General features: G+C 39.3%; 1 protein-coding gene across 3 annotated transcripts in view; it reads left to right on the plus strand.

Moving 5' to 3' along the window:
* ATP9B (ATPase phospholipid transporting 9B (putative)) overlaps positions 1 to 26,230 on the plus strand; it is a 233,069-nt gene that overhangs the window by 69,574 nt on the left and 137,265 nt on the right. For all 3 annotated transcript variants that reach the window (XR_008933488.1, XM_056854816.1, XM_056854817.1), the window contains exons 3-5: positions 9,456 to 9,629; positions 16,549 to 16,699; positions 21,499 to 21,612. Coding sequence is in view for 2 of the 3 variants with exons in the window: in XM_056854816.1 (XP_056710794.1) it covers positions 9,456 to 9,629; positions 16,549 to 16,699; positions 21,499 to 21,612 (439 nt within the window). In the remaining variant the exon portion in view is untranslated. The remainder of the gene's footprint in view (positions 1 to 9,455; positions 9,630 to 16,548; positions 16,700 to 21,498; positions 21,613 to 26,230) is intronic.

The following is a 26,230-nucleotide window of genomic DNA, read 5'->3' on the forward strand; positions in this document are numbered from 1 at the left end:
TGATGATAATGATGTTGATAGAGAGAGTAGGGCAATGAGAGATAGAAGTGAAATGCAACTAAAGGTAGCCAGTGGTAGCCCTTCCATTGTCCTGTGCCAGAGAAGAAAAGCAAATGTAAAATTCCTGAACTATCTTTGATCTCTTATCCAAACAGTTTCAGATAGCGTGGTCTTGGAAACAATGGTCCAACTATCAGTGGCACAGTTTGCATAATTTTGATGGTAAATTCATTGATTTGGACTTTCCTTCAGGGAGAATTTTTATTCTTTATATGCTGTGAACTTATTTGATTCATTTACACAGCTGGATTATTTGACTCCTGACCTTTACTGCTCTGTCCTAAAACCTGGGCTCTGGTGCATTCTAATGCCAACATGCTTCCCAGCAAAACTAGTCAGTGTGTTGTCCTTTATGAACAGATACATTATAACTCCCCTCCCCCCAAAAAAGGTCCCTTACCTTTTAACGTTAAGGTGCCGGGTGCATAGCAACTACACTGGAGCCTCTAATGACACCACCACACCCTCTAATCATCCATAGACCCAAATCACAGTGATTCTGTCATTCCATCCTGATGCTATCACTCCCCACTCACAAACAGGGAAGGAACAAATGAAGGAACAACGGAAGGAACAAATGAAACACAGCACCCTTGTCCAGTAGGAGCCTGTAACCTCTGCACTTCTGAGACCTTGGCCTTCATTCCCTTTCCTGAAAGCCCCCATATCCCTTACTTTTTCCCCTGTCTAATTCTCCTTCCTAACCACTAGCCACTTTGCATTTATCTACCCCCCTATTTTTAGTTTTCCCTCCTTCTCTCCCCCTGGCAGTCTCTACCTGGGAAAACATGCTGGGGTGGGTCCTATTGTGCAGTGCTGGCTGCCAGGGATGTCCCCAGTTATCCCGTATCCCCCTCCTTACACTATTTCCTCATTCCTTCCCTAGGCAGCCCCCATATCGTCCCCTTTTCTGCTTTCTTATCCCACCCACCAGCTCACCTTCTTTTATCTAGCCCCCATCTTCAGCTATATTGATTGTTTATTTACTTCATTTGTACCTCTCCTTTCTCTACACGGGAGGGGGACCCAAAGCAGCTTACATAATTTCCCTCTCCTCTGTTTTATCCTCACAACAACCCTGTGAGGTAAGTTAGGCTGAGAATGTGACTGGCCCAAGGTCACCAAGTGAGCTTTCACAGCAGAATGGGTATTCAAACTTGGGTGTCCCAAATCCTAGTCTGAAACTCTAACTAGTACACAGCACTGGTTTTCATGGGGTGGCTGCTGCTGAACAGTAATGAGTAGCCAGGCCTGGGTGAGTCATACAGGTCATGTGTTATGAAATCACCTGGTGGTTACTGGCAGGCCTGGCCCTGATGAATTCTCCCTCAAAGATCAAAACAGCCCTGAAAAGGACCCTCCCGCCTATCTTTTACTGACAGAAACCAAGGCTTGAAGACTGGCAATATTGTTGTAGTTACCTAGTAGCCCTAACAATGGCCACTGTAGAGGGCATTTATTTCTTTTATGATACAGTTGCTGCTTCTACTATTTTTAAGATTTTAACCCCCCACTGTATTTTTTAAACATTTCAGATTTTTCTGCAAACATGGGGTTTGTAGAAAGAGTTGTCTTGTCTGTTCATGCCTCCAGTCTAAGTATTCACAGGTTTGGTAATGCTGAGAATTAGATGTATTGACAAGCAGGAGACCCACAAGAATTTGTGGGGGGCATCTTATTTTCCTTACCCTTGTTATTTCTTCTTTCTGTTTCCTGAAACCCCCCATAGTCTCTCTCTTTTTCTTTCTTCCTTTTCTCCTTGCCACCTACCACCCAACCTACCATTATTTGCTTCTCCTTCAGCTTTCCCTCCTTTCCTCCTTCTGGAAGCATCTCCCTGGAAAAAGTCTAGCCCTGTAGTGCACGGCCAGATTGGCTGCTGGGCTGGGCCAAGTAGCCTGGTGATGAACCTGCAAGGGACTTGTGGGGAGCACCTTACTTTCCCTTGTCTCTCCTTCTCCACACTGTTTCTGTCCTCTTGCCCCCCCCCCCAATTCTCAACTATTCCTGTTTCCTTCTGTCCTTTCCACCCACCTTTTATATTTGGCTGTATTGATATTTATTTCATTTCATTTATTTCATTACTACATATTTATTTCATTACTTCATTTATACCCTTTCGATTTCTTTACTTCATTAATACCCTTACTCCACAATGAAGACTCAAAGCAGCTTACAGGTACTGAGTGTAATTGTTTCCAGTGGGAATGTATCCTGAAAGTGATTTTGCTTCCGTATAAATGCTGTAGGAGCATCAGGATCCACGACCCATAGACTGGTTTGAGAGTGTACAGTACAATTCTTCTGCTGAAGTTAAGCATATTTGGTACTCCAGGTTAATTGGACGGGAAGCTTCCTGGTAACCATTTAGTTGCATTTAGCTCAGAGAAATAGTGGGGTATTAATGCAACTGCTCCTTCGTGATGGGATATGTGTGGGTGCATCCTATGATTTGTCATTGATTCTGAAGTTTTGTGTAGTGGTAGAGTAAAAGAAAATAACTTTTAAAATGTAGATATGATGTAGACAGTAAAATGCAATTGAAACTTAATGCACTCACTTTTAGTTACTTTATTCCTTTTGGAAGCCATCAAAGTTCAAAGAAAACATGGTATAATTTCCACAGCAGATGTTTATATAAAAGTTAATTTTAAAGTATTTATTGTAATCTTCCCTCTTCTCAGTTTTGTTGTTAGAAGTTGTTTAATATTAATGTTTTTCCTTGTGAAACCATTTTTCCAAGATGCCTGTCTCCACAGCTGATTTAGTACCACTTGTGTTCTGTTTTGCATTCTTAGTTCTTTATTCATGTTGCTTTCAGAGCTTCTTTATATTATAAAAGTTTTTAGCTTTATGCTTAATTGTTTTGTCAGTCATTGAAAACCAGCACCTTAGACAATTAATTGTACATAACACTAAATTGTAAAGAAATTGAGATTTTCCCTATGAAAAATCCATTATTCATCATTGTATTGTTTTTTTAATACTATAGTAAAAGTTTTCAACACAATAGGAAAATTGCTTTTGGGAAAGAATAAATTGCTTTCCAGTTCAAAGGCTGTATTTTGAAGTCAAGTTACTACACATGATACTTGTTATCTGACTTCTGCTATTGCATAGTTAAAACAGTGCTCATAGATCTAAAATACTTTTGAGAAAATATAAAATATTTCCATAAGGGATGGTATGAACACATGAAGCTGCCTTCTGCAAATCAGACCCTTGGTCCATCAAAGTCAATATTGTCTACTCAGACCGATAGTGGCTGTCCAGGGTCTCAGGCAGAGGTCTTTCACATCTCCTACTTGCCTCGTCCCTTTAACTGGAGATGTCGGGGATTGAACCTGGGACCTTCTGCATTCCAAGCAGATGCTCTACACATGAACACATGAAGCTGCCTTCTACTGAATCAGACCCTTGGTCCATCAAAGTCAGTCTACTCAGAACGGCAGCAGCTCTCCAGGGTCTCAGGCAGTGGTCTTTCACATCACCTACTTGCCTGGTCCCTTTAACTGGAGATGCCAGGGATTGAACCCGATGCCGGGGATTTAATTTTTGCAGGGCGACGCCCCTGCTGCGGCATTTGAACTGCATCTTCATGCATCCCTTGCCTGCCCTCCCCTCCATAAAGCGGCGATCTCCGGAGCAGATGCTTTGCAAAAAGTAATACATTACATAACCATCTATTCATCTGGCTGTTTCCACAGTGTGGCCTGCTTTATTCCTCCAAAGGGGTCAGGGGAATGGGTGTGTGGGGAGAACCAGAAGAGAGAGAGAGATGGGGTGGGGGAAGAGAGATAGAGATAGAGAGAGGCCATTTACGCATAGGAGGCCCTGCCCCTCTCAAAACGCACACCCTCCCCATCCAAACTCCCCAAACTCCAAAATAAGCCCACATTTAGAGTTTTAAGAATTCAGATGGGGAAAACATGCATCCATTCTTGTTTACAAAACAAGCATGGCTGTTGTGCATAGACCAGTGCTCTCCCTCTGTGTGACCCATTTGCAAGTTCCTAGACATGCTTAAAGATACATGAAAATGGGTTAGGGTTGCCAGGACCCTCTTTGCCGTTGGTGGGAGGATTTTGGGGCTGAGCCATAGAGTCAAATTGCCAAAGCGGCCATTTTCCCCACATGAACTGATCTGTATCGACAGGAGATCAGTTGTAACAGCAGGAGATCCCCAGCTAATACCTGGAGGTTGGCAACCCTAATAATCTCCAGGAGAACCCTCTGTGGTTTTGTAGAATGTTATAGGCTGAAGAAGCCCTATGGTGAAACATGATAAAAATACCTAGGATACACATTCCTATGTTACCTACAACCTACAGCATTCAACCGTTGTTGACCCGTTGTTGACCCAGCGGCACTGATCCGGATTATAAAGCAAGACATTCGCCTCGCAAGCTAGAGTCTACTACTCTTGCACGGCATAGTGACTGCTGACGTTTTCCCAGCGTGTCACAAAAGATACAGCTTGTTTGGAACAGCTATATATTGTCTAAAAAACTTTTTGACACGAACTCTATGGGAAGGGTATTATTATTATCATATTAGATTTGTTGGCATTATAGATTGTTGGTGGTATAGGTTTGTTGTGTTTTACATGTGGTTTTACCCATCGTGTACTTATACATTAGTATCTGTTTCTGTCTGAGTTATAGTGATAATTTAGTGAATATATAAGTACAGCATAGGGTATGTTTTGGATTTCAGCCAATACCTGGAGGTTGGCAACCCTAACATGGGTGTGTTTCCTATACTGTGCACACTTGCAGCAGGCAATGCATGTATATGCAGCAGTTGTGTTTGCCATGTGGAACATCCTTTAATTGATGGTATTCTGTACTTTTTACTGCTTGTCCTTACTACATTTGACGTGCATTTGGAGTGGAATAGCTAGCTGTGTGACGGAATGTTTCATTATGTTGCTAGAGCAGGGCCTCTTTTTATTTTTCAGTTGTCTAGTTAATGCTAGGAAGACAAGCTCTTTTCTCTGTTCAAGTTTTTCTTTGATTTTTCTTTCGTGTTTTGTCTTTCTGTTTCTGGTTTTATTCTATATACATTTTTGTACTGGAGATATTACATGGTTGTGGTAGAAATAAGTATCAAACAACTTGATCCTGTGCATGTTTGTCATGTTTAGTTAGAAATAGTCCCCTTTGCGTCTGATGGAACATATTTGGAAGTGACTAAGCATAGGATTGCAGAATATCACAAAACAACATGCAGGGCTTGAGTTCTTCATCACTGTGTGGGTTTTTAAAAGAGGAAAGGAAGAGGTTTCAGACTATGATGGAAAGATCTACAGCTTCTTCACAATGTGTTACAGGCAGGATGTGTTATTTAGGTTATAAGTGATGCTTGGTGGCATTAAGTTCAACAAAAGCCTCTGGGATGTAGAAAAGGTGGTCTCCAATCGAGAATATAAAAGCCCCTGGTTAATCAAGTGTGTCCTTTGCACCAAGTGAAACACAAAGTCCTTTGAAAGGTTAAGCACAGAGTCAAAACATGGTAGATGTGTTAAATAAAACTGGAAATTATTTTAGGTGATGCACTAGGGAAAAGATAAATGGAAGTCAAATTGGGTAATCATGGTTAGAGGGCAAGCAACCCTTCCCAAAACACCTATAAGATTAAACAAACGTTGTATACTTGTAAAAAGTATACAATATTTAAGCATTTCTCTACAATCTCCTTTTTGGAGAATAATTAACAAGTAGATTTGTTTAACTCTTCATACTTAACCCTTGATTATCATGTCATAATAGTAATCTTGTGTCAGTACTTTGTTAAAATTTGTATATCCTTTTTTAACCTCATAGGTTGATAAAGCAGTTTACAATATCAGATCATAAAACTAAAATCTTAAGAACTGAAGCAACAAACAAAAATGCATTAAACCGAAGGAAGCCTTAAAAAGAGTATCAAAAATTTAGTCCTAGCCAGTGACGTCTTAATGAATTTCACATGCTTGCCAAAAAGCAAATATTCTTCTCCTGTCTTCTAAATGGCAATAGTATAGGAGCCACCCACCATACTTCAGATAATACTTCAGATAATAATCTTGGCATTCAAGTATATTCCTCCAGGAGGATGTACTCTTATGGCACTCTGGTCCCAGCCAATTTGGAGCTTTAAAGTTAAAAAATATGAATTGCATGTGGAAACCAACTGAGATCTAGAACTGTTATGTGGAATAATGTGCTCTGAATAATATATCCCTGTTAGCATCTGGGCAGCTACATTCTAGGCCAGTTCTATTTAGCTTGGGATTTCCCCCCCCCCTTTTGCAAAAGATAGTGTACACACAGAGTTCTTTTCAGTTTTTTTAGTAAGTAGGTGGGTGATCTTAGGAGCCCCATGGCGCAGAGTGGTAAGCTGCAGTACTGCAGTCCATGCTCTGATCATGACCTGAGTTGGGTCCCTATGGAAGTTGGTTTCAGGTAGCCGGCTCAAGGTTGACTCAGCCTTCCATCCTTCCTAGGTTAGTAAAATTACCCAGCTTGCAGGGGGTAAAGGGAAGATATCTGAGGAAGGCACTGGCAAACCACCATGTAAACAGAGTCTGCCTAGTAAACATCGGGATGTGACGTCACCCCATGGGTCAGTAATGACCCGGTGCTTGCATAGGGGACCTTTACATTTTTTAGGTGGGTGATTCTTTGTTTTTTTCACATACCAGAGTTCTTGATCGTAATGCTCTGTTGCAGTTGGTCAGTGCATCAGTACCAAATCTCCACAGTCCATTATGTTCGAGTATGTCTTAGGTTAGCATGCAAAGGATTAATGTACAAAATGTATGTTATGTATGTTGCATAGAGTATACACAGTGATAATGTATATAGTTATCACTGATAGGCGTATTGAAGAGCATTATTGATCAGCATCAAGCCATTAAAGGATATCTAGATCTGTATACACACACAAACCTTTTCTTCTGGCAAAGATTAATTTATTAAATGAACCAGCCTTTGTATATCACAGCACTGATGGTTGAGATTAAGATTCTGGTTACAGCATATGTCGTGCAGTGATGCTGGTGTTCTTGGGTAAATTAGTTGAGAATACATACTGGTATTCTTCCCACTGCTGTTGTGGAGTAAAAGTGATCTCAGCAGGGTTTGTTCATTACACAGGCTTATTTGTGAAGAGTAGCAGCACTGTGACATTTGAAGAACAGAGAAGGGGGTTCTTTCTTTCTTTCTTTCTTTCTTTCTTTCTTTCTTTCTTTCTTTCTTTCTTTCTTTCTTTCTTTCTTTCTTTCTTTCTTTCTTTCTTTCTTTCTTTCTTTCTCAAAAGAACAAGGGAAAAAACTCAATATCCAACAACTAAATAGAATTTTTTAAAAGGTAGATGTACTGTAGAGACAAAACTATTACAACAGTGGTGGCAGAACTACATACAAGTATAAAAGGTTTCCAAATATCTAAAAATAAGTCCATTCACAATTGTCATCTATATGCCATGCGTTCAGATTTTGATGAGTTCTAAGGTCCTCAATCCATTTATTTACTAGAGGTGGGCACTTATCTTTCCAGTGTTGTAATGTGAGTCTTTTAGCTGTAGTAAGAGCATGGAGGGTTCATTTTCGTTTTCCATTGGTTAGCCTTCATGAGATAGGTAGGTAGTTTAAAAGTACATAAGCATCCTGAAAAATCAATGAATGTTTGTAGTACAAAATTGATATGAATAATAACTTCTTCCCAGAAAAAAACGAATTAATGGACACACCCAAAGCATATGTTCAAGGGATGCAGCCTGTGATTTACAACTCCAGCGTTTATACAGTTACTCAGTCCTTTGCTAAAGAGTTGCTGTGGTGTCCAGTGTATCATAGACATAATTTTTTGCCGAATAAGTCACAACTTAAATTTCATGGATTGAGCAGGTCTAAACTTTAAGGCCATATCCCATTGCTTTGCCAAAACTGGACAATCTTGCTCCTCATTCCATTCATTCATGAGACTGCCTGTCATATTTATTAATCAACATCAAATATTTATACGCAAATATTGTGCGTTTCTTTTTCTGCATCTAGTCAATTCGAGTTTCCAGGAGCAAAGGGGATTCTGAGACACTTAATGCCGCAGGGCCATATTTAGATATTAACAGATGTTGCAGTTATAAGTATTGCGATTCAAAAGATGTTGACAAGTCATATGTACACCTCAGCTAGCTATCTCAGATACCTCAGCTGAGAAAATGTCAAAAACTCATCATCACACTCTTGGTCCAATATAAAAATTCCCCTATTGATGCAAGCGTTCCATTAAAAAAAGAGTGGGAGGTTTATTCCTTTCCCACTCACCTACATAAAGTGGAAGAAAAACATATCTCATTTATAGTATATGCTGTTAATCCCAAATGGATTGGTGTTTGGTTCTGACTGAATGATGATAGTGTATAATTTATGGGACTGTCATATTTGCTACTCCAGAATTTGCCTGGCATTAAACATAGGTTTGAGATTGTACTTATTTTATTTTTCTAAATTAATACCTTGCCTTTATGCCCTCATAAGGGCCACCAAGGCGGCTAACAAATTAGAATATACATAACAAAACCACACCTTAAAAACTAATAAAACTAACCAAAATACACCATTAAAATGATTAAAACCAGATCTAAAATACATAATAATATAAAGAGCAATTAAAACATTGGGCAGGAAGGGAGGAGTTACTGAGAGAATGCCAAAGAAAACAAAAAGGTCTTCACCCACTGGTGGAAGATGGCAATGAAAGGAGACAGATGTGTCTTACTGAGTTCCAGAGTTTGGTGCCATGACCAAGAAAGCCCTCTCCCAGGTTTGCCACCTACCTAATTTCAGAAGACGAGCACCTGAAGCAGGGCCTCAGAAGATGGTTGGTAGTGGTCAGCTAGGTGCATAAGGGAGTAGGCAGTCTTTCAGGTAGGCTGGTTCCAAACCATACAGGGCTTCAAAGGTCAACTCCCTCTGTCCATCTCCTGGGGCAGGTCATCCACCGAGGTGACAAAGGCTGTTTCAGTCCCATAACCAGGCCTAAACTACATTGGAAAGGATCTAAGCTTCCATCAACCGTTACAGTAAAAGCCATATGAAGAAGCACATTGGACATGCATAGTCTTTATAGTCTTTAGGAATGTTTCTATTTGTTATATGCAATATGGTTATAATTCGCATTGCTTCAGTGAAATTGTTGTATGGCAGTAAATATATATTTTCCCCCTCTTGATGCAAATGCTCTGTGTCCTGGAGAACTTTCCCTATATAATGTCTTCAGATTTCTTTTAGAGTGCTCTTTTTCTTGTCTGAAATGGGGAGGCTGGAGAATGGTATTCACAGCAAGCAATACAAATGTCCTGCTAGTTGTATACACTCTTAATGTTCTAATTTATTCTACTGTCAACAGGTATCAGGTAGAAGACGAGTCATCTCACTTGGATGAAATGCCCTTAATGATGTCAGAAGAAGGCTTTGAAAATGATGAAAGTGATTACCATACTTTACCAAGAGCCAGGATTTCTCAAAGAAAAAGAGGCATAGAATGGTTTGTGTGTGGTGGCTGGAAATTTCTCTGTACCAGGTTAGTTGGTGATTCTGACTTTTTCTTCAAACTATACAAACACTTGATTTCTGTGTTGAGTTTAAGTAAATGCAAACTGTTTTGCATCCGTAAAGTAGTGTAAAAACATTCTGTATTTGAAAATTATGGACTAATGAGTGTGAAAATTCATAAGACAGGCAATGGATGGGGAGGTGAACTGTATGGAGAGAAATACTGCCCGAGTTCCCAAGTCCCTTCCATGAATCACTGCCTTGAGTCATCCTTTACTTCCAGAGTAATCATTGAGGAGGGACACAAACACATCCACACAACTCATGGTCACTTCAGAGGAGAGGAAATGGCTTCCTTTGTGCCAGAGTTCCTTTGAAGGGTTTGTGGCTCCTTGTTTGGCAGGGCAGTGGACAATACATTCATCCTATTTCCACTCAGGGCTACCATGGATAGGGCTACCAGACGGCACGAACAAGGGCTAATTATAACTAAAGCAGCATGCTTGCATAGTGTCTGTATGATGCTTTTGCCTGTGACTGCCTGTGTTATAGTGTAAAAGCAGATATATGCTAAAACTTTTTAGCATATACATTGTATTGTAAAGTGTGAAGTAGTCATCAGATTACGGAAGTGTGATTTGACATAATCCTTAGCTACAGACTTGATGCAGACATAACATTCTACAACCATGGTTAGAGGGCCTGAATGCTTTGTTCTCTGCCCTGCGCTTCTGACAATGCAGATTTCTCCCCCCTTCTCATTCAGAGCTAAAAACAGTACAGTGCTATGCCTGTTCTGATATTAATAGTGGTTAATGATATGGTTTGAAACCATAGTTAGCCTCTAGTTTGCAGGTTATGGTTAAAGTTTACAGTGCACCATGATTATTTTCATGGACGGGAAAAGAGTTAAACGAGCACCACACTGTCTCCTCACCATGGTCTTTTCTGATCCAAATCTGTTTAATGACATTGACTCTGGTCTAAAAATGTTCCTGGTTCAATAAATTTGTTAATCTGTAAAGTGCTATGAGATTCTTTAAGTGGGGAGAACTCGTTATACTTCCTGATAATAGGGTAGGCTGTGCTGTCAGATCCTGGTTAAAATCCATGATCTTTTTTTAGGCATCTTACAGTTTTTCTCCATGATGAGTGTACTGATCCTGGGAAGCAGCTGTTGTAAATTAAGGTGTACAGAGGTTTGTGGAGACATTGGCCTGTATCCAACCATACAGTTAAGAACACATGAGTGCCCTTAAGAGGGGGCAGTGGTTTCAATCAGTTACCCTCTCCTGATGTAGCCCCCTGAACCCTTAAGTTTTGTTTCCAAGGGTCAGTAGACTCTCTGGAAGAGCATAGTGGGCTCTACCATGTATGGGGGGATCAGTGGAAAATGCTGCTTTGTTAAAAATTGCTTACATTTAATTAATGTGGTTGGATACAGGCCATGGTCTCCATTTTAGGCTAGAAAGAAATACAGAATGAAAGATCAGTTAGTCACAAGCTTATGATTCATAACTTACGTCTTTAGTTTCTCTAATGAAAATAAGTTATCTTTTTAAAAATGCGCATTTTTCAATACAGAGGCTTTATTAAAATACTCAAATGTTTTTATGGAGATACTGATACTCAAATGTTTTTATGGAGATACTGATAGATTCCTTGTTGTGAGACTGGAGCCATGACAAAATTAAGGTTCAGATTTAGTGCTAGTTGTAATAGAAGGACAATTGATTTTCCAGTTTCATTCGTTAATGATTATTTTAGCGATTTTATTACCATTAGTTGTGTTTTATCCACCTGCTGTGTGGTTAGTAATTGTCACTGTCTAGTCTTTTAAAACGGTGCCACAAAGTCCCTTTGCTATTTTATATTACCCTACGCATTTTCATTTGTTTCAGGATTAGAATGGGCAAAAATCCCAACTGTAAGCCTTATTCCTAACTTTTTTTTAATGCACCTTACCTGGAAAGAAAGATGGCAGTACCCTTTCATTGATGTTCCCAGGAGTCTTAACACTAATTCACTAACGCTGGGTAATATCTGGAGTTGATTGATGTTGGTGAAAAGGGAAACGTAAATTCATTAACTGATGATAAGTTAACATTTCAACTTTAAAGGTTAAAAAGTACATGTAACTGATGACTCTAGAGTGAATACAAGTTAGAATTATCTCCTGGTACTCTGCTGTCATTTATAAACCTCTGTGTTGAACTCTCATGCTTGACTTTCTTAGAGTCTATTGAGTAAATGAGTCTTGCATTGTTAGGCAGTCTCTCATTTTAAAGCTTGTATTAAATTCACTTTTTTGAAATAAAATTAAAATACGTAGTAATGTACAGAGGTGAAGATAAGACTTCAGAATGGAAATAATAGTGCAGAATCTTTAACTTTGGATTTTTTTTAGACAACCCACTGGAAATTGTTTTTTTTTAGGTTGGCACCATGTGTATGTCTCTGATTTCTGAACACAGAATTGCAGTCAGATTAATTAGATTTTTTTCCTTATGTTTATCAAGCATGGGTATATAATTATTAATTTTTGAATAAATAAGACATACAGAGGGTTAAATTAGACCACTGATACATTGATAGTGTCGTCGTAAGTGGAGTTGCATCTTCCTAAGCGCATTGACGTCTTTGACAGTGCTTAGGATGGAATTGTTAGTTTAGCAATGTGTTATCTATTGCCTAATCTGCTGGGCTAATAGGAAATGAGGAGAACAGCCCCCTAAACGAGTTCAAAGCATAGGGAAGTCAGGAGCTAAGAAATGACACTGTGTTACATAACCATACCAAGGAAATGGATAGTGTAATACCCTTCCACTCAGGGATGGTAAGATCTAACCTACTGTAGCTAAGGTCTTATCAAAATGATATCTTTCCAAATGTCTGATTTCTCTAGAATTCTGTTTACATTTTGAAAGCTGTCAAAGGTTATCAGTCTCAAATGAAAATATCAAAAGTATTTGGCTCAAATACTTTAATACATATTAGGATCTCCAACCCACATATATTCGGACAGTGTGAAAAACAACAAAAGTCGTCGTGCCATGGGCATTTTGATTACAATTGCTGTTACTACATATCTTGAATATAAAAAATAGCACACTACTTTTCAACAGGAAATGTTGGCAGTATCTTGTGTTGTAATTTCTGTGATTTGTAATGCAGTCAGCATCTTAGGTTATAAAGAAAGCATTGCCCCCTATATTCATAATTATGAAAGCCTAGGGTAGTAACAGCTAGTTTTTGACTATAATTATTTCTTTGTCTTTATTTTAGGTGTTCCCTTTTTGCTTGTGAAATTATAATGCACAAAGATCAATACTCTGAAATTCTTTGGTCTGGATTGATTTCTTTCTCATGAGATTTACATTCCAGTTCTTATCAACAACCACTTTGTCCCTATTAAAATGGTGCTGTTGAATGGCATTTCCATATGAAATGAAGGGATATCAAATACTCGGATTAATATGGACTCTAAAATGGCTTGTACACTTTCAATTAATCTGTAACACATTTGTTGTGCTGAAGCATGGGAAAATGCTGATCTTTTAAGAGTGACATGGACTACTGTGTTGCTTTTGGCCTGATTACCAAAGCTACCTGTTGAGTTCAATAATTAAAGTTTTTTTTTGTATAAATAGTTTCTGCTACTTAGAATTAACTAAGGAATAGCTTTTTCATGGGAGACAATATAGAGCTATTATATTATCTTTTTGTGTGTGGATAAAAATTCTGTTTTGAGTAACTTGCTTAAGATTTAAAATCTTGGGCAAAATTGCTGTTCAAAAACAAAACCTGATTTTGTGTGTGAAGCTTAGCTTTTGACTTGGCAGAAGGTATTTCATATGCAAAATAGGAATATCATGTGCTAGCTATCAAGAAATTGCTGCATTTTTTGAAATCCATCACTGCCACTGAACATGTGGTACTTTCTCTTTATTCAAAGCAATGTCTCTATGCCAGTGTATGTCATTAAAATAGTTAAACTTTAACCAGGTTCTTCAAGCCTTTTCAGCATTATTTGCTGCAGTGGCTCTGCTCGGTCATTTGCTAACTTGAATTATACCATAGCATGTGTCTATACACAACAAAGTTCATTCATTCATTCATTACCTTTATTAGGCATTAACATAAAAGAACAAAATTACAGAATCAAGTAATTGTAAAAATGGTAAAAAGCAAAAGCCATTGTGCTCATTGTTGTAGCAGGAAGATCCTTCCATCTTTTCTGTTAACAGGCATTTTAAAATGCATTTTCCAGTGGATGCATACATTGAAATGGTATGATCTTAGTTAAAGCTTTTTGAATGAGAACAAAGGCAACTCAAATGCAACAGTATGTGACCAGAAGTGTTCATTGCTCCTAATATGTTTAACTGTATTAAATGTAGGATGATAAGTGTGCCCTAGATTGTCTTTGTGCCGCATTTTATATGTTGTATTTGTGATCTCAGGAAATTGCACTCTATAGTCTTAAAGATTCCCCCCCTTCTTTATGCAACAGATCTCATCAATACTAGTTTACACATTTTATTCATGTGTTCATTTAGAACCCTAGATTCATACTTCAGAACTTTTGTCTGAACTTCACTGTGCATGCATTGACTTAAACACAAGCCTTCATTAATGCCGTGCTACAGGGGCCAAGACTCACGATGACAAAAGGGACCCAATTACATCTCCATACAAACTGGTGGGGATTTCTGTGTTAGATGGACACGGACTTACCGATACCTGAAGTATTGAATCCTAATTTGCATGTAATAAATGCTTCAAAATTGCATTGTCAAAATCCATAATTATTTCCATCAGCCGAGACCTCATTGCATCTGAGGGCTTAATGTGCTTATCGTTAGGTGCCAATCAGCCCTCCTTTATCAGAGGCATCAACCGCTGTTTAGTTGTGCCAGACTGGATTAAAATTTAGGTGTTTGCTAAACTGATGAAGGATTTAGCATCTGCGCTGAAGGGTGGTTGTTACTTTTCAGTTTGTGAGTGTTGTTACAACTGATCTCCAGCCGATAGAGATCAGTTCACCTGGAGAAAATGGCCAGCGTGGCATAGTGGTTAAGAGCAGTAGTTTGGAGCGTGGATTCTTATCTGGAGAACCGGGTTTGATTCCCCACTCCTCCACATGAGCGGCAGAGGCTAATCTGGTGAACTGGATTTGTTTCCCCACTCCTACACATGAAGCCAGCTGGATGACATTGGGCCAGTCCCACTCTCTCCGCCCCACCCACCTCGCAGGGTGTCTGTTGTGGGGAAGGGAAGGTGATTATCAGCTGGTTTGAGTCTCCCTTAAGTGGTAGAGAAAGTTGGCATATAAAAACCAACTCTTCTTTTTCTTCTTCTTCTTGTTTCGGATCATTAAATGTTTATTTAATTTAATTTAATGCTTGTAGATACTGTATTGTTTATAAGTTCACTTGGGCAAAATCTTCTAAACAAAGTTCAGTAAATAATTTTGCACATTAGAAGCCCGTGCTGTTGGACTGGAGGTATACAGAGTTTCATCCCTGTATTACAGATTGTATCTCTTGGGAAACATTGTAAAGGATATGGATGCAAACTGTACTTTATTTTAAATTTAAAATATATTCCTACTGCCAATGGGACGCTTTGTATATTCCTGTTGCAGAAATCAGTTGACTAGTAAACATATCACTAGAGCCAAACAATATATAGCCCCTTATCTCTCCCAGAACAAATTGTAACTATTTTCTGATGCTTTTAAAATTTTATTTCTAGTAAGCTTAATAGGGTTGCCAGGTCCCTCTTTGCTACTGGTTGGAGGTTTTTGGGGGCGGAGCCTAAAGAGGTCAGCGTTTGGGGAGTGGAAGGACTTCACTGACATAGAGTCCAATGGACAAAGCAGCCATTTTCTCCAGGTGAACTGATCTCTATCGGCTGGAGATCAGTTGTAATAGCAGGAGATCTCCAGCTAGTACCTGGAGGATGGCACCTCTAAAGTTTAAGGATGAATGTATGTTCATATAAACTGCTATATAACTCTTGTCAAGAGAAACAATTTAGTACAAGGCTATCCAATCTAGTCCACTTGTCTCCCTCCCCACTGCTTTTCTACCCAGAACTGTTGCGCAATTTCAAGATAATGTTTATTAACGACAATTGTTTAATGAACAGACTGCTGTATACTAGAACTCATCTGGATCTATAGGACTGTGCCAAAAAGATACTTCTGAAGATGGGGAGTTAGGGGAGGAGTAAAGATGTAAAAGTTCTTGAAATTTGAAAGCCGTGGGTGGGGGGAACAGTTTGATCCTGGGAAAATGCAGAATTTTGGGGAACTTAAACCCGTTTTGCCACTTTATAAGTATAAAACACTTTATAATAAAACACATCATTTATAATTTAGATAACATATAAAATTGTATTAATTGGCTTATATATGGAATTGAAAAGTATAAATGCCTTACAATGAATTCCTGAGCTTTTGGTGTGCGGAGATGCGGGGAGGAGGTACCGCTGTGGCGCCTCCTAACCTGTTTCCCCAATGCCAAAAACTCAAAAAAAGCCTTTTAAAGGCTTTTAAAATTTTAAATGGGACTTTTCGCCCCATAGAGAAAAGTGAGGCTGCACATGCCCAGGCACAGCGTCGCTTTTCTCGTCGCTGGCGTAACCAGAGCTAAAGGGGACAGGAGGCTGCCTAACGGCAGCTCCTCCCCCCAGCCCGCCCCAGGATCGCCTGCCTGGATGCCAGAACGCCCCCCGGAATGTTTTCAAACATATTTTCTTCGAGCATGTGCTTGGTGGTGCATGTCAGAAGCACACATCTGAGGTCATTTCCTTACCTGCATTAAAAGGGCACGGTTCCTTTAAAGACCAAAGTAATATCCCTGTTTCATTAGCAAGGTGAATGCTATACAAAAATAGCACTTGGAAAAAAATATATAGAAAAACCTTTTCTTGTTTTGCAGTTGCTGTGACTGGCTCATAAACGTTTGCCGAAGAAAGAAACAACTCAAAGCACGCACAGTATGGCTTGGATGTCCTGAAAAATGTGAAGAAAAGTATCCAAGAAATGCTATAAAAAATCAAAAATACAATATCTTTACATTTATACCCGGGGTAAGGCTACTAATGATTCCGTAAAGGTGGGCTTAGTTTATGTCCTTTACAAATTGTCTGTGTATGTTACAATATTTGAAACTAATCTTCTGAATTACTTAATTAAGAAAGCATTAGGGGATTGCATGTTTCAGCCCCTCCTCTTTACCAGTTTCCCATTCAGTTCTCTCTCTCTGTATGTAGACCAGGGGTAGCTAGTCAGAAGCTAAGGGTGTTCACTATTGGCCATTTCTGTGAGAGCTACTGAACAAGTTGCTCAGATTAAAATACTTGTTTTTGAGAAGGAGGAACGAATAACAGATTATAGTAATGAATAGTGCACATATTTTGTGTGTACTGGAATGGGGAGATTAAATTCAGCTACAGCATTTCCCCCCCCAATCTTTTCTATAACGAAATAAATGAAAGAAAAGTTCAACAACAAATCTTTTCAATCTTGTGACGAAGATAGGGTGTGATCCTTCCTTAGTTAAGCACGATCTTTTAATAAGATACATGGAAAGCTTTTAAGGGTATGTAAATTTGATTTTCAATAGCTTGACCTTGCTGGAGGCATCATGTTCCAAACTGGATTTCTGTGTAAAACTACAAAGGAAAATATTTGGGGGAAATGGAAGTGAAAATTAAGGAACTCTTTGCATGTTGCATTCCAGCAAAGCTGTGGCCTGTATGAATACAGGCCATTTTAAATGCTTGCATGAACTGATATTCTGTGACCAAAGAATACAAAGAAACTCCATGGTGAGAATGAGCCTGGTTTATTCTTGGTCTTAACACCCTTTCTCCATCCTTCCACCATGGTTTTCTAGGCAGGAAAGAAACTGTGGTTTGTTAAAGTGCCCCAGAAGAGATGTTGCAACAAGCTGCAATTTCTTTCAAATCTGAACATTTTCAGTCTCAGCTCCATGCCTGACAACAAGGAAGAAGGTTGAACTCGAGGATAAACTAACTTTCATAACAAACCAAAGCTTGTTCATGACATCTGAATACAGCCAAATTTGCATACTAGTTTTTGTGCACAAAATGTGGCTTATCAAGGAACTTAAAATACATAAAATTCAGATACATTTTCTTTCTCTCCCACATTTTTGTATGAGAAATTTTCCTGAAGTTGATTTTTTGTGTGTTTTTAAAATTTTGTATTGCCAAAGTGGCACTGAGTCAGGTTAATTATGGGAATGGAAACAAATATTTGCATTTATTGTATTCCGTGCCCTCCTTGAAACAGCCTCCCTATTTTTTCTGTTTAGCACTTGAAATCATTATGAAGAAATGTTCCTCACAGAGTGTTCACTTTAAATGCAGAATAAATGGTTGAAAAGTTCATTCTCCCGTATAGTTAGTGGTACAGATTATAAGAGAACCCATAAATGTGGTAATTGTTTTTATATAGGAAACATTTCTATGGTGTTGGCTATTATGTGTTTTATAGCAATACAACAAAACCCTGTATTAACTAAATCCAGTTTAAAATTATGTTCTGTCTCTTCAGATTTTGTTTTGCCTTATTATGGTTTTCAAGATGCAGAATTCTTTTCAGCGCTGACAACAATAATTTGTTATATGTTTTGTGCAAATCGCAAAAAGGCACAGTTTGGCATTTTTCATTCCTTGACTAATTTCAGTCAATTCTGGGACTTTAGCATTTATTCTTTGGATCGCCAACCCAGTTAGTTTCTAATTTAATATTTGACTGAAAAGTAACTCTTGAGGGAGAGGTGTTTCAATGAGTATGGAGTAAACAGGCCATTATATACTGTGCCTTTTACTGCAGTAGTAAATTGTCTTGTTGGTTTCTAGTTGACAAGAATGCTGCGTCTTTCAAATTTTAGTTTCAGTAGGAATGCAGATTTTCTAATTGTTGTACATTGGTTTTCTCTGCACCCTATCCTGCCCCCCCCAACACTATTTAGCTAGCTGACACATGCATTGATATCTCTCATAACCCTCTTTTATAAGACTGATAAAAAGCAAGTTCATAATGTAGTTAGTTAGCTTTTGAGAATGTTAATGTCGTGCAGACAAATATTTACATGTTCATTGCATGAAACCAATATTTTCTCCCTTTACATTGGAAAAAGCTTTTCTGTAAAGGTCATTAAGTATATATTCAGTAATTGATTACTATGGTTAAATGCACAATGTGTATTTCAGAGGTTTAGGCGAGATCATGATGCCTGCAATGATCAGTCATGATTTGTGAACACCTGTTGGCATAGCATAGACAAGTTGCATTATTAGTCTTGGGAGTATTTTTTCTGAAACTTTTCCTTTGGAAATTGAGTAGTTTGAAAGCGTTTTGTAATTGCACAGTTGGAATCCTATTCTGGCTCTAGTATGAATACAAATTACTGAGCTATTAATTGATGCTAACTGGGATTTTAAATTAATTAGTGGTAAGGCAGGAAATATTGTTACCCTGCTGAGATTAATTTATATGAGAATTTAAACATTCTAGAAGAAAATAATCATGTTTCATTGTAAATATAAACACAGTATTACTCCAGCATAGCTCTTACTATTCATATACATGCTTGTAAATCACTAATAACTGCTACACCAATTGGAATATCTTTGTATTGAAATTTCCATGTTACGTTGGTTTATCTGGAGCATTCATTTGATCGTGCTATGTTTGCATTCCACCCGCCTGCAGGCTTTTGAATAGCATTCTTTATTTTCATAATAAAAATGCATTTCAAATAGATCAGTCACAATGTTTACATTTTGTTTTCTATTTAGGAAGCCAGTGTAGGAATCATGGTAGATTGACAAACTTTACCATGTTGATTTTGTCAGCATATCCAATTCCCACTACGACCCATCTGTGGCTACTTAAATCAAGAGACTGGAGCCATGAACAGACATTTTGTAAACCCTAGAAATGGTCTAGGTTTGCAGAAAAATCTGAAATCTAAAAAAACACACACACCGGGGGGGGGGGCTAACCCCCCCAAATAATAAATGAATGGCCTCTAACATCTCAGAAGCCATTGTGGGGGTTGCTAAGCAACCAGAAAATATTGCCAGTCCTTCAAACTCTGCTTTTTGTCAGTGAGAGGTGGTGGTGGGGAGGGCCTTTCCCAGACTGTTTTGGTTTCCCAGCCCATCTCTTCTCCCCTCCCTGCTGTCCTGGAGGGAGGACTCTTTGGGCTGGGCCTAGCAGCCATCAGTAAGCAAGTTGCTACCCTGCAGTTTGCACAACTCACCTAGGTGCAGTGATGGCTGCTGGCTGAATTGATGTCATACAGCCTCTATACAAATTGCTCAACATGGCTGGGGCCAGTATTGGCTACCACACAACTCACCTGACTAGCTAGTGCATGACTTTTGTAACTGGGCCAGACCTTTCCCAGGGAGAGGCTACCAGGGAGAGGGAGGGAGGGAAAGCTGAGAGCCAGTGTGGTGTAGTATCCTACTAGGATCCGGGAGACACAGGTTCAAACACCGGTTCAAATCCCCTCTGTGCCATCCCAGCCTAATCTACCTCATAGGGTTGTTGTGAGTATCAGATAGAGAATGATATAAACTGCTTTATTTATTTTATATCCCGCCCCATCCCAGCAATACAGGACTCAGGGTGACTCACAACATATTACAGACATTAAAACATATGTTTCTGGTTAAAAAGGGCAAGAGTCCAGTAGCACCTTAAAGACTAACAAAAATATTTTCTGGTAGGGTATGAGCTTTCGTGAGCCACAGCTCAGATACCTGAAGTGATACCTGAAGTGATACCTGAAGAAGTGAGCTGTGGCTCACGAAAGCTCATACCCTACCAGAAAATATTTTTGTTAGTCTTTAAGGTGCTACTGGACTCTTGCCCTTTTTGACTACTACAAACAGACTAACACGGCTACCCACTGTGAATTAGTTTCTGGTTAAAATTTCCATATCTTAAAATTTCTAATGGTGCCTTTGTTCATTTCAGTGGCAAGTGTTAGCCGAACAGGGATAGAACAGTCCCAGCAAAGAGTGATCAAGGGTAGGATAGGCATAATTGAGAATATAACTAGGAAGCAAAATAGGAAAGGAGAGTAAAGGAAGGTGAGTTGGAAGGAGAAAGAAGCAGGGGAAAGGGGGAGGATATGTGGGCTGCCAGGAGGCGAGAAAGATGAAAAGAGTGGAGAAGGGGATACAGGGGAAAATAAAGTAAACCCTCAAACCTTTGTGGGTTCCCCCTTGTAGTTTAATAATTCCAGAGTAAACATTTTGTACCATTTTTGCTTAATAACTTAATAGCTCCTTATAACTAAATTTGTTGTATTTTGAAAGAAGTTCCCCCCCAATGCCCGGATGTATTTATGACTGCCAAGATACATTCCTCGTACAAGTATTGCATCTTTCTAAAAATCATTATTATTATTGAAAGCCTGTATAGTGTAACAGCTGAGACTATGAACTGCCCTTCAGAAATCTGTTGTACAACTGCTGATGTTCACTATCCACTCCTGATTTGTAATACAGCAGTGGGCCAGAACTATCTTTACAATGTGTGTGATAAATCTTTGGAAACACTCAAATGTAACATGAAAGTTAAATATTTTTGTGGATGAGTTCTAGAGTGGTATTTTATATTGGGGTGTTTTACATTATAATAGGGCTAGCTGTTTAATATTTTGATTAAATGTTCAGGTTATGTTTTTAGGGTTAGTACAAGTTTAAAGAAGTGGCGCTACCATTGATTCAGAAAATGAAGCTGTAATTGTGCTATAGTATAATTTGGTTAGAGTTGCCTGTTACCTAAAAATGTTTTTGAAAGCACCATTTTCTGTTTGTTTTTTCCCCTTTCGCTTTAGGTTTTATATGAACAGTTCAAGTTTTTCTTGAATCTTTATTTTCTCGTTGTCTCCTGCTCACAGTTTGTACCAGCGCTGAAAATAGGCTACCTCTACACCTATTGGGCTCCTCTGGTAAACAAAAATTGCTATAAAACTACTTTTAAACTTTGTTTTGTTCTGAAAAATAAAAGTGTATGAACTTATGTGTATGTCTCAGTGGGCTCTTAATCCCTTAGTGATTAAGAGATCAAAGAGCAGCTTCTCAGATCTGTATGGAAACCCTCCTTCCTACAATACTTTCCCATCTTCTCTTTTTAGCACTAACTATGGCTAGTGCTATGCTATGTCTGACTTGTTAACGACACTAGATTTTGAAACCAAGCAGGTTTCAAACTCTACATTAAAGTTAACCATAAACATTCAAATAAATGTAGATATGACATTCAATGTAGTGATACATTTGAGAGGCGGTAGAGTGTGTGAGATTGAGGGAGAAGAAGGAAGTAGCATGGGTATCTGAGGGGCACTGTTCATCCTTAACTATGATCAACAGATCAGGACCTGTTACTTCTGCAATGAGCCATTTCTGCAATGTGGCTTCAATTTTAAATTGACTAGTAGAAATGTGAATTCAGAATGTAATTAATCAAAATCTGCTCTAAATGTATGTTACCCTTGGATAAGTGACTAATCTCACTGAAATCATCTACAGTGTCCTCATCCAAACTGACTGGGCCAGATCTGGTGGGATTGTGATGTCTACAGCTGCAGTCTTGTTTATGTTTCCATTCTTTGTGACAGTGATGGATAGGGTTGGGATTATGAGAGGAGAGAGTGAATGACTCAGCAGGTATGTACTAGACAGGCCCACCATCCAACCAGAATGTTTAGCCCATGTTCATGCCTTGTAGTACCCCCTGACTGGGGAAATGCTATCCGTAGAAATGCCAGTCATATTGCTGGCTCATTCACTTGGGGAGGAGATACATTCTGTATCAACAAGTATGCTCCTTGATTGAGCCATTCTAGCTATCTGGTGTTAGCTCAATGACAGAAGCAAGCAAATGCTGTCTTGCATCTGCTGGTAGAAGGCTTTTTTTTGAGGGGGGGGGGACAGGTAGAAGCAGAGGTTTCAACATGACCAGCACCCATCCCTTAAGTTTGCTGCCTGGCACTACAGATGAAGTAATAAAAACTTTGAATGTATATTTTGTAAGGAGGGGAAAGCTTCCATGCCAATGAGGTTACTCTTGATAGATTGCATTCTCTACACTTTCACAATAGGCAACACTCCTCCTTATAGAATGGAGTATAACAAAGGTTCCTGATTCAATATCTGAGATCTCTACATCTGAAAACTGCTTAGTGGGAGAGACCAAGCTATTCTTGAATCTACTTACTAACTAATGCCAATAAAGGCTTCGTATTAAGAATCTACTTACTAAAGTGGAAAGTGGGGTGGAGCATGCAGACAAAGGGCCGTAAAGCCAAACCCTTCCATGTGTTTTCTTGCTGTGCTACTGAATTATTTAACCTTTTTTCTCCAAGCAAGCCTGTTGGATCCTTAGATGCTAGGAAGTAAGATATGCCGGGTACAGGCTTGAAGAAAAGTACTGACGTGAATGCATCTAGTAGTGTTCATATGTGTGCACGGGGATAATACCAGTCACCATTCCTGTTTAAAAAGAGCCCCCTCCTGCAATCATCAGGATCCCAGTAATGGGAAGCAAGCTGCCATGTGCTTGCTCTGCAAGGGAGAATTTTAATGGCCTATGAAATAGGGATGGTTTGCCCAGTCAGTCAGCAATTTGGGAAGGAGAATCTAGCTGGAAGATGGGAAATGTTGAGGCTGGAAATAGGTTGCTTCTCATCTTCTGTTCCCATTTCATCTGAATTTAAATACCAAAACTACATATGCTATTATAAAAATAAATAATCTGAACTAATTTATTAATAGAATGGACTAATCCTGAACCTCAGAATACTGTGTTTGTGCACATCCCTAGTAGATATTTAAATTTATTTATATATGTAAAAATTATATCCAATTTCAAGGTATCTCTGAACTCTTATAAATGTGTACCTAGAAAAATATGGTGTATTAAAGGTGTGATAGCCAGTTATGTGGTTCGCTTTGTTCTATGGTTTGAAAGCACTATGTATTTTCTGCTTAACAAGAAAACATTGATCAGTGTCAAGAGGTTAGTAATATGCTTACCTTGCTTTTTGAATGTCACTGCTGTTGATTGAAGGCTGCCTTTCTTTGCTTGAATCTAACTACAATTATTAGTGGCTGTTGAATATGGAAGTGATCTTCAGAAAAAATCACTCACAAATAATGACGTCACCCATATGCAAATTAGGCTTGGGATAGTGGCAGGAAATAGCGTGATTCCCAAGAACCCACCAAGTTGTCACTTGGTTGCAAAGTGCATGAGTCTTTTTGACTGAGGGTTTGATACAGAAGGTGGAACAAAAGTTATTGCATAGTTTTTTTTTTTACTATCATATACTCTCTGAGTGCCATGGACTGCCCTTGTGACAGAGGATAAAATAAGCAGTACTAGAGCAGGGATGAGAGCCAGCGTAGTATAATGGTGAAGGTGTCGGACTAGGGCCTGGGAAACCCAGGTTCAAGTCCTCACTCGTGCCATGGAAGCTTGCTGGGTGACCTTGAGCCAGTCACACACTCCCAGCCTTGACCCTGGCTAGTATTTGGATGGGAGAACTCCATGGAATACCAGGGCCGTGATGCGGAAACAGGCAGTGGCAAAGCACCTGTGAACGTCTCTTTCCTTGAAAACCCTGCAGGGTTGTCATAAATCAGCTGTGACTTGATGACAAGAAAAAAGAAAAGAAAAAAGAGCAGGGGTAGTTAGTTTCTGTACAGAGCGGCCACTCTATCTTGACTGTTATTTGGATAGTAAGTATATTTGTTGACACCCCACCACGATCACAAATGGTCTGGATTCATTATAAACAGAGCAGCATGAAGCTACAAGGGCAGTCTGTTATGCAGCACACATCCTGGAGAATAGCCAGAACATGGCCCTTAAAACCCAAAAGAGAAATACAGGGTTAACATTTTCTCCTATCATATGGAAAACTATGAGTAAACCTTTTGTAACGTCTTGATTAAAATGTGTTAGGGTTGTGCGAGAGTCTAGTTACATTGCTTCTGGGTCTGAATTTGGCATATAATCCCCAATTTGACCATACCTCATCTTGAATATGCAACTGAAAAATTACGTACCTGCATTCTCAATATATTGATTTGGAAGGTAAGGTCATTGATTTAAGTGAGTGTGTGGTATCCCTGCAGTCTTGACCAAACATTTAGTTGCCTGTCTTGAGGACAAAAGAGGGACTTATTTGTATAGCGAACTGTTCTGTCTCCTGCTGTTTCTCAGCCTTTCTTTAAATGAAAATACATTTGCTGATTATATTGTATCTTTCATCTTAGCACTTTGAAGATGCTGGGTTGTATCCAAAGTCACAAGCAGTGAGCAGCTCATGTAAAGGGGGGCGGGATTTTGTAATCTCTCTTCCCGCAGCAGATCCTCATGTCACACAACACACTGTTCTCACTGACCCCCTAGGAGCTCTCAGGACTCAAATTTGAGGGAGCACAGCTGGCTACAGTGGAAATAAGGCAGGAAATACCTGTTCCACAAGCATAATTCTGAGCATAAGCTCCAGCTAGGGAATTTTGGGGGTTGGGACCTACCTGTTTGATGTCCCCCAGCATCATATTGTCACTTCTGGATTATGCTGGACTCTTGCACTCAGTCTACAATTCACCCCAAAAGCTCAAATTGAGTTTCCAGACTTAAGGCAGCTTTATGGGAAAAGGCACTTTCAGGCTCTGAAACTTTGGCAGCAAAGTTATCTGCCATGATAGAGTGTGCCTCCCGAGATGGGTTGGTTACCTCGGTTCCATCACTTTTGTCCTAGATCTGTCTTGGCATTGATCCTTATTGCTGGTTCCTCTTGTCTCATACAGGAGTACATCAACCCCCCCTCCCCAAATTTAGATCCCGCCTTTCTTTCCAATGGGGACTCCAAGCGACTTACATAATTCTTTCCTACATTTTGTCCTCACAACAACCTTGGGAGGCAGGTTAGAATGAGTGTGTAACTGGCCCAGGATCACCCAACAAGCATTCATGGCAGGGTTGGGATTCGAACCTAGGTTTCCCAGATCGTAGTCTGATACTCGACACAATGCTGGCTCTCTAAGTGTAAGAATAGTGACAAGTCCCTTTTGGTTCAGTTCCTGATCAAATGTGGACATGGCTTGATTCCAGCACCGCGATCTCAGAACCTATTTCTTTGGATGATGACCTTACAGTTGTCCCACTGCAAATTCCTTCCTCACATCTGGATGTACAAGACTATCACTTAAAAGGATGACGTTCTCCAGGAGGAGAACCGAATGTCAACTAGGAAGCACCACTTTGTCCCCACACAATCCTTTCCATCTGGAGCTCTTTAGCCTGCACCCTTTCCTCGGGTGCTATAGCAGCTGTATCCATACTGTCCTTCCCCAGTGTATGGATCTTACCGGGCTGATTATTACCATTCAGTTCAGCCTTTGGTTCCAAATATATCTGCATACATTTCTGGTTCCAAATATATCTGCATATATATCTGTCAGTTCTAGCCCTGACTTCACTCCATTAGTTATTTCTAGTTACATATTCAACATGTACCTCCGATTTGGAGGGAGGATGATACAGCCTGTTCTGAG

The sequence above is a fragment of the Euleptes europaea genome, chromosome 8 (assembly GCF_029931775.1).
Source record: "Euleptes europaea isolate rEulEur1 chromosome 8, rEulEur1.hap1, whole genome shotgun sequence".
NCBI classification, from domain to species: Eukaryota; Metazoa; Chordata; class Lepidosauria; order Squamata; family Sphaerodactylidae; genus Euleptes; species Euleptes europaea.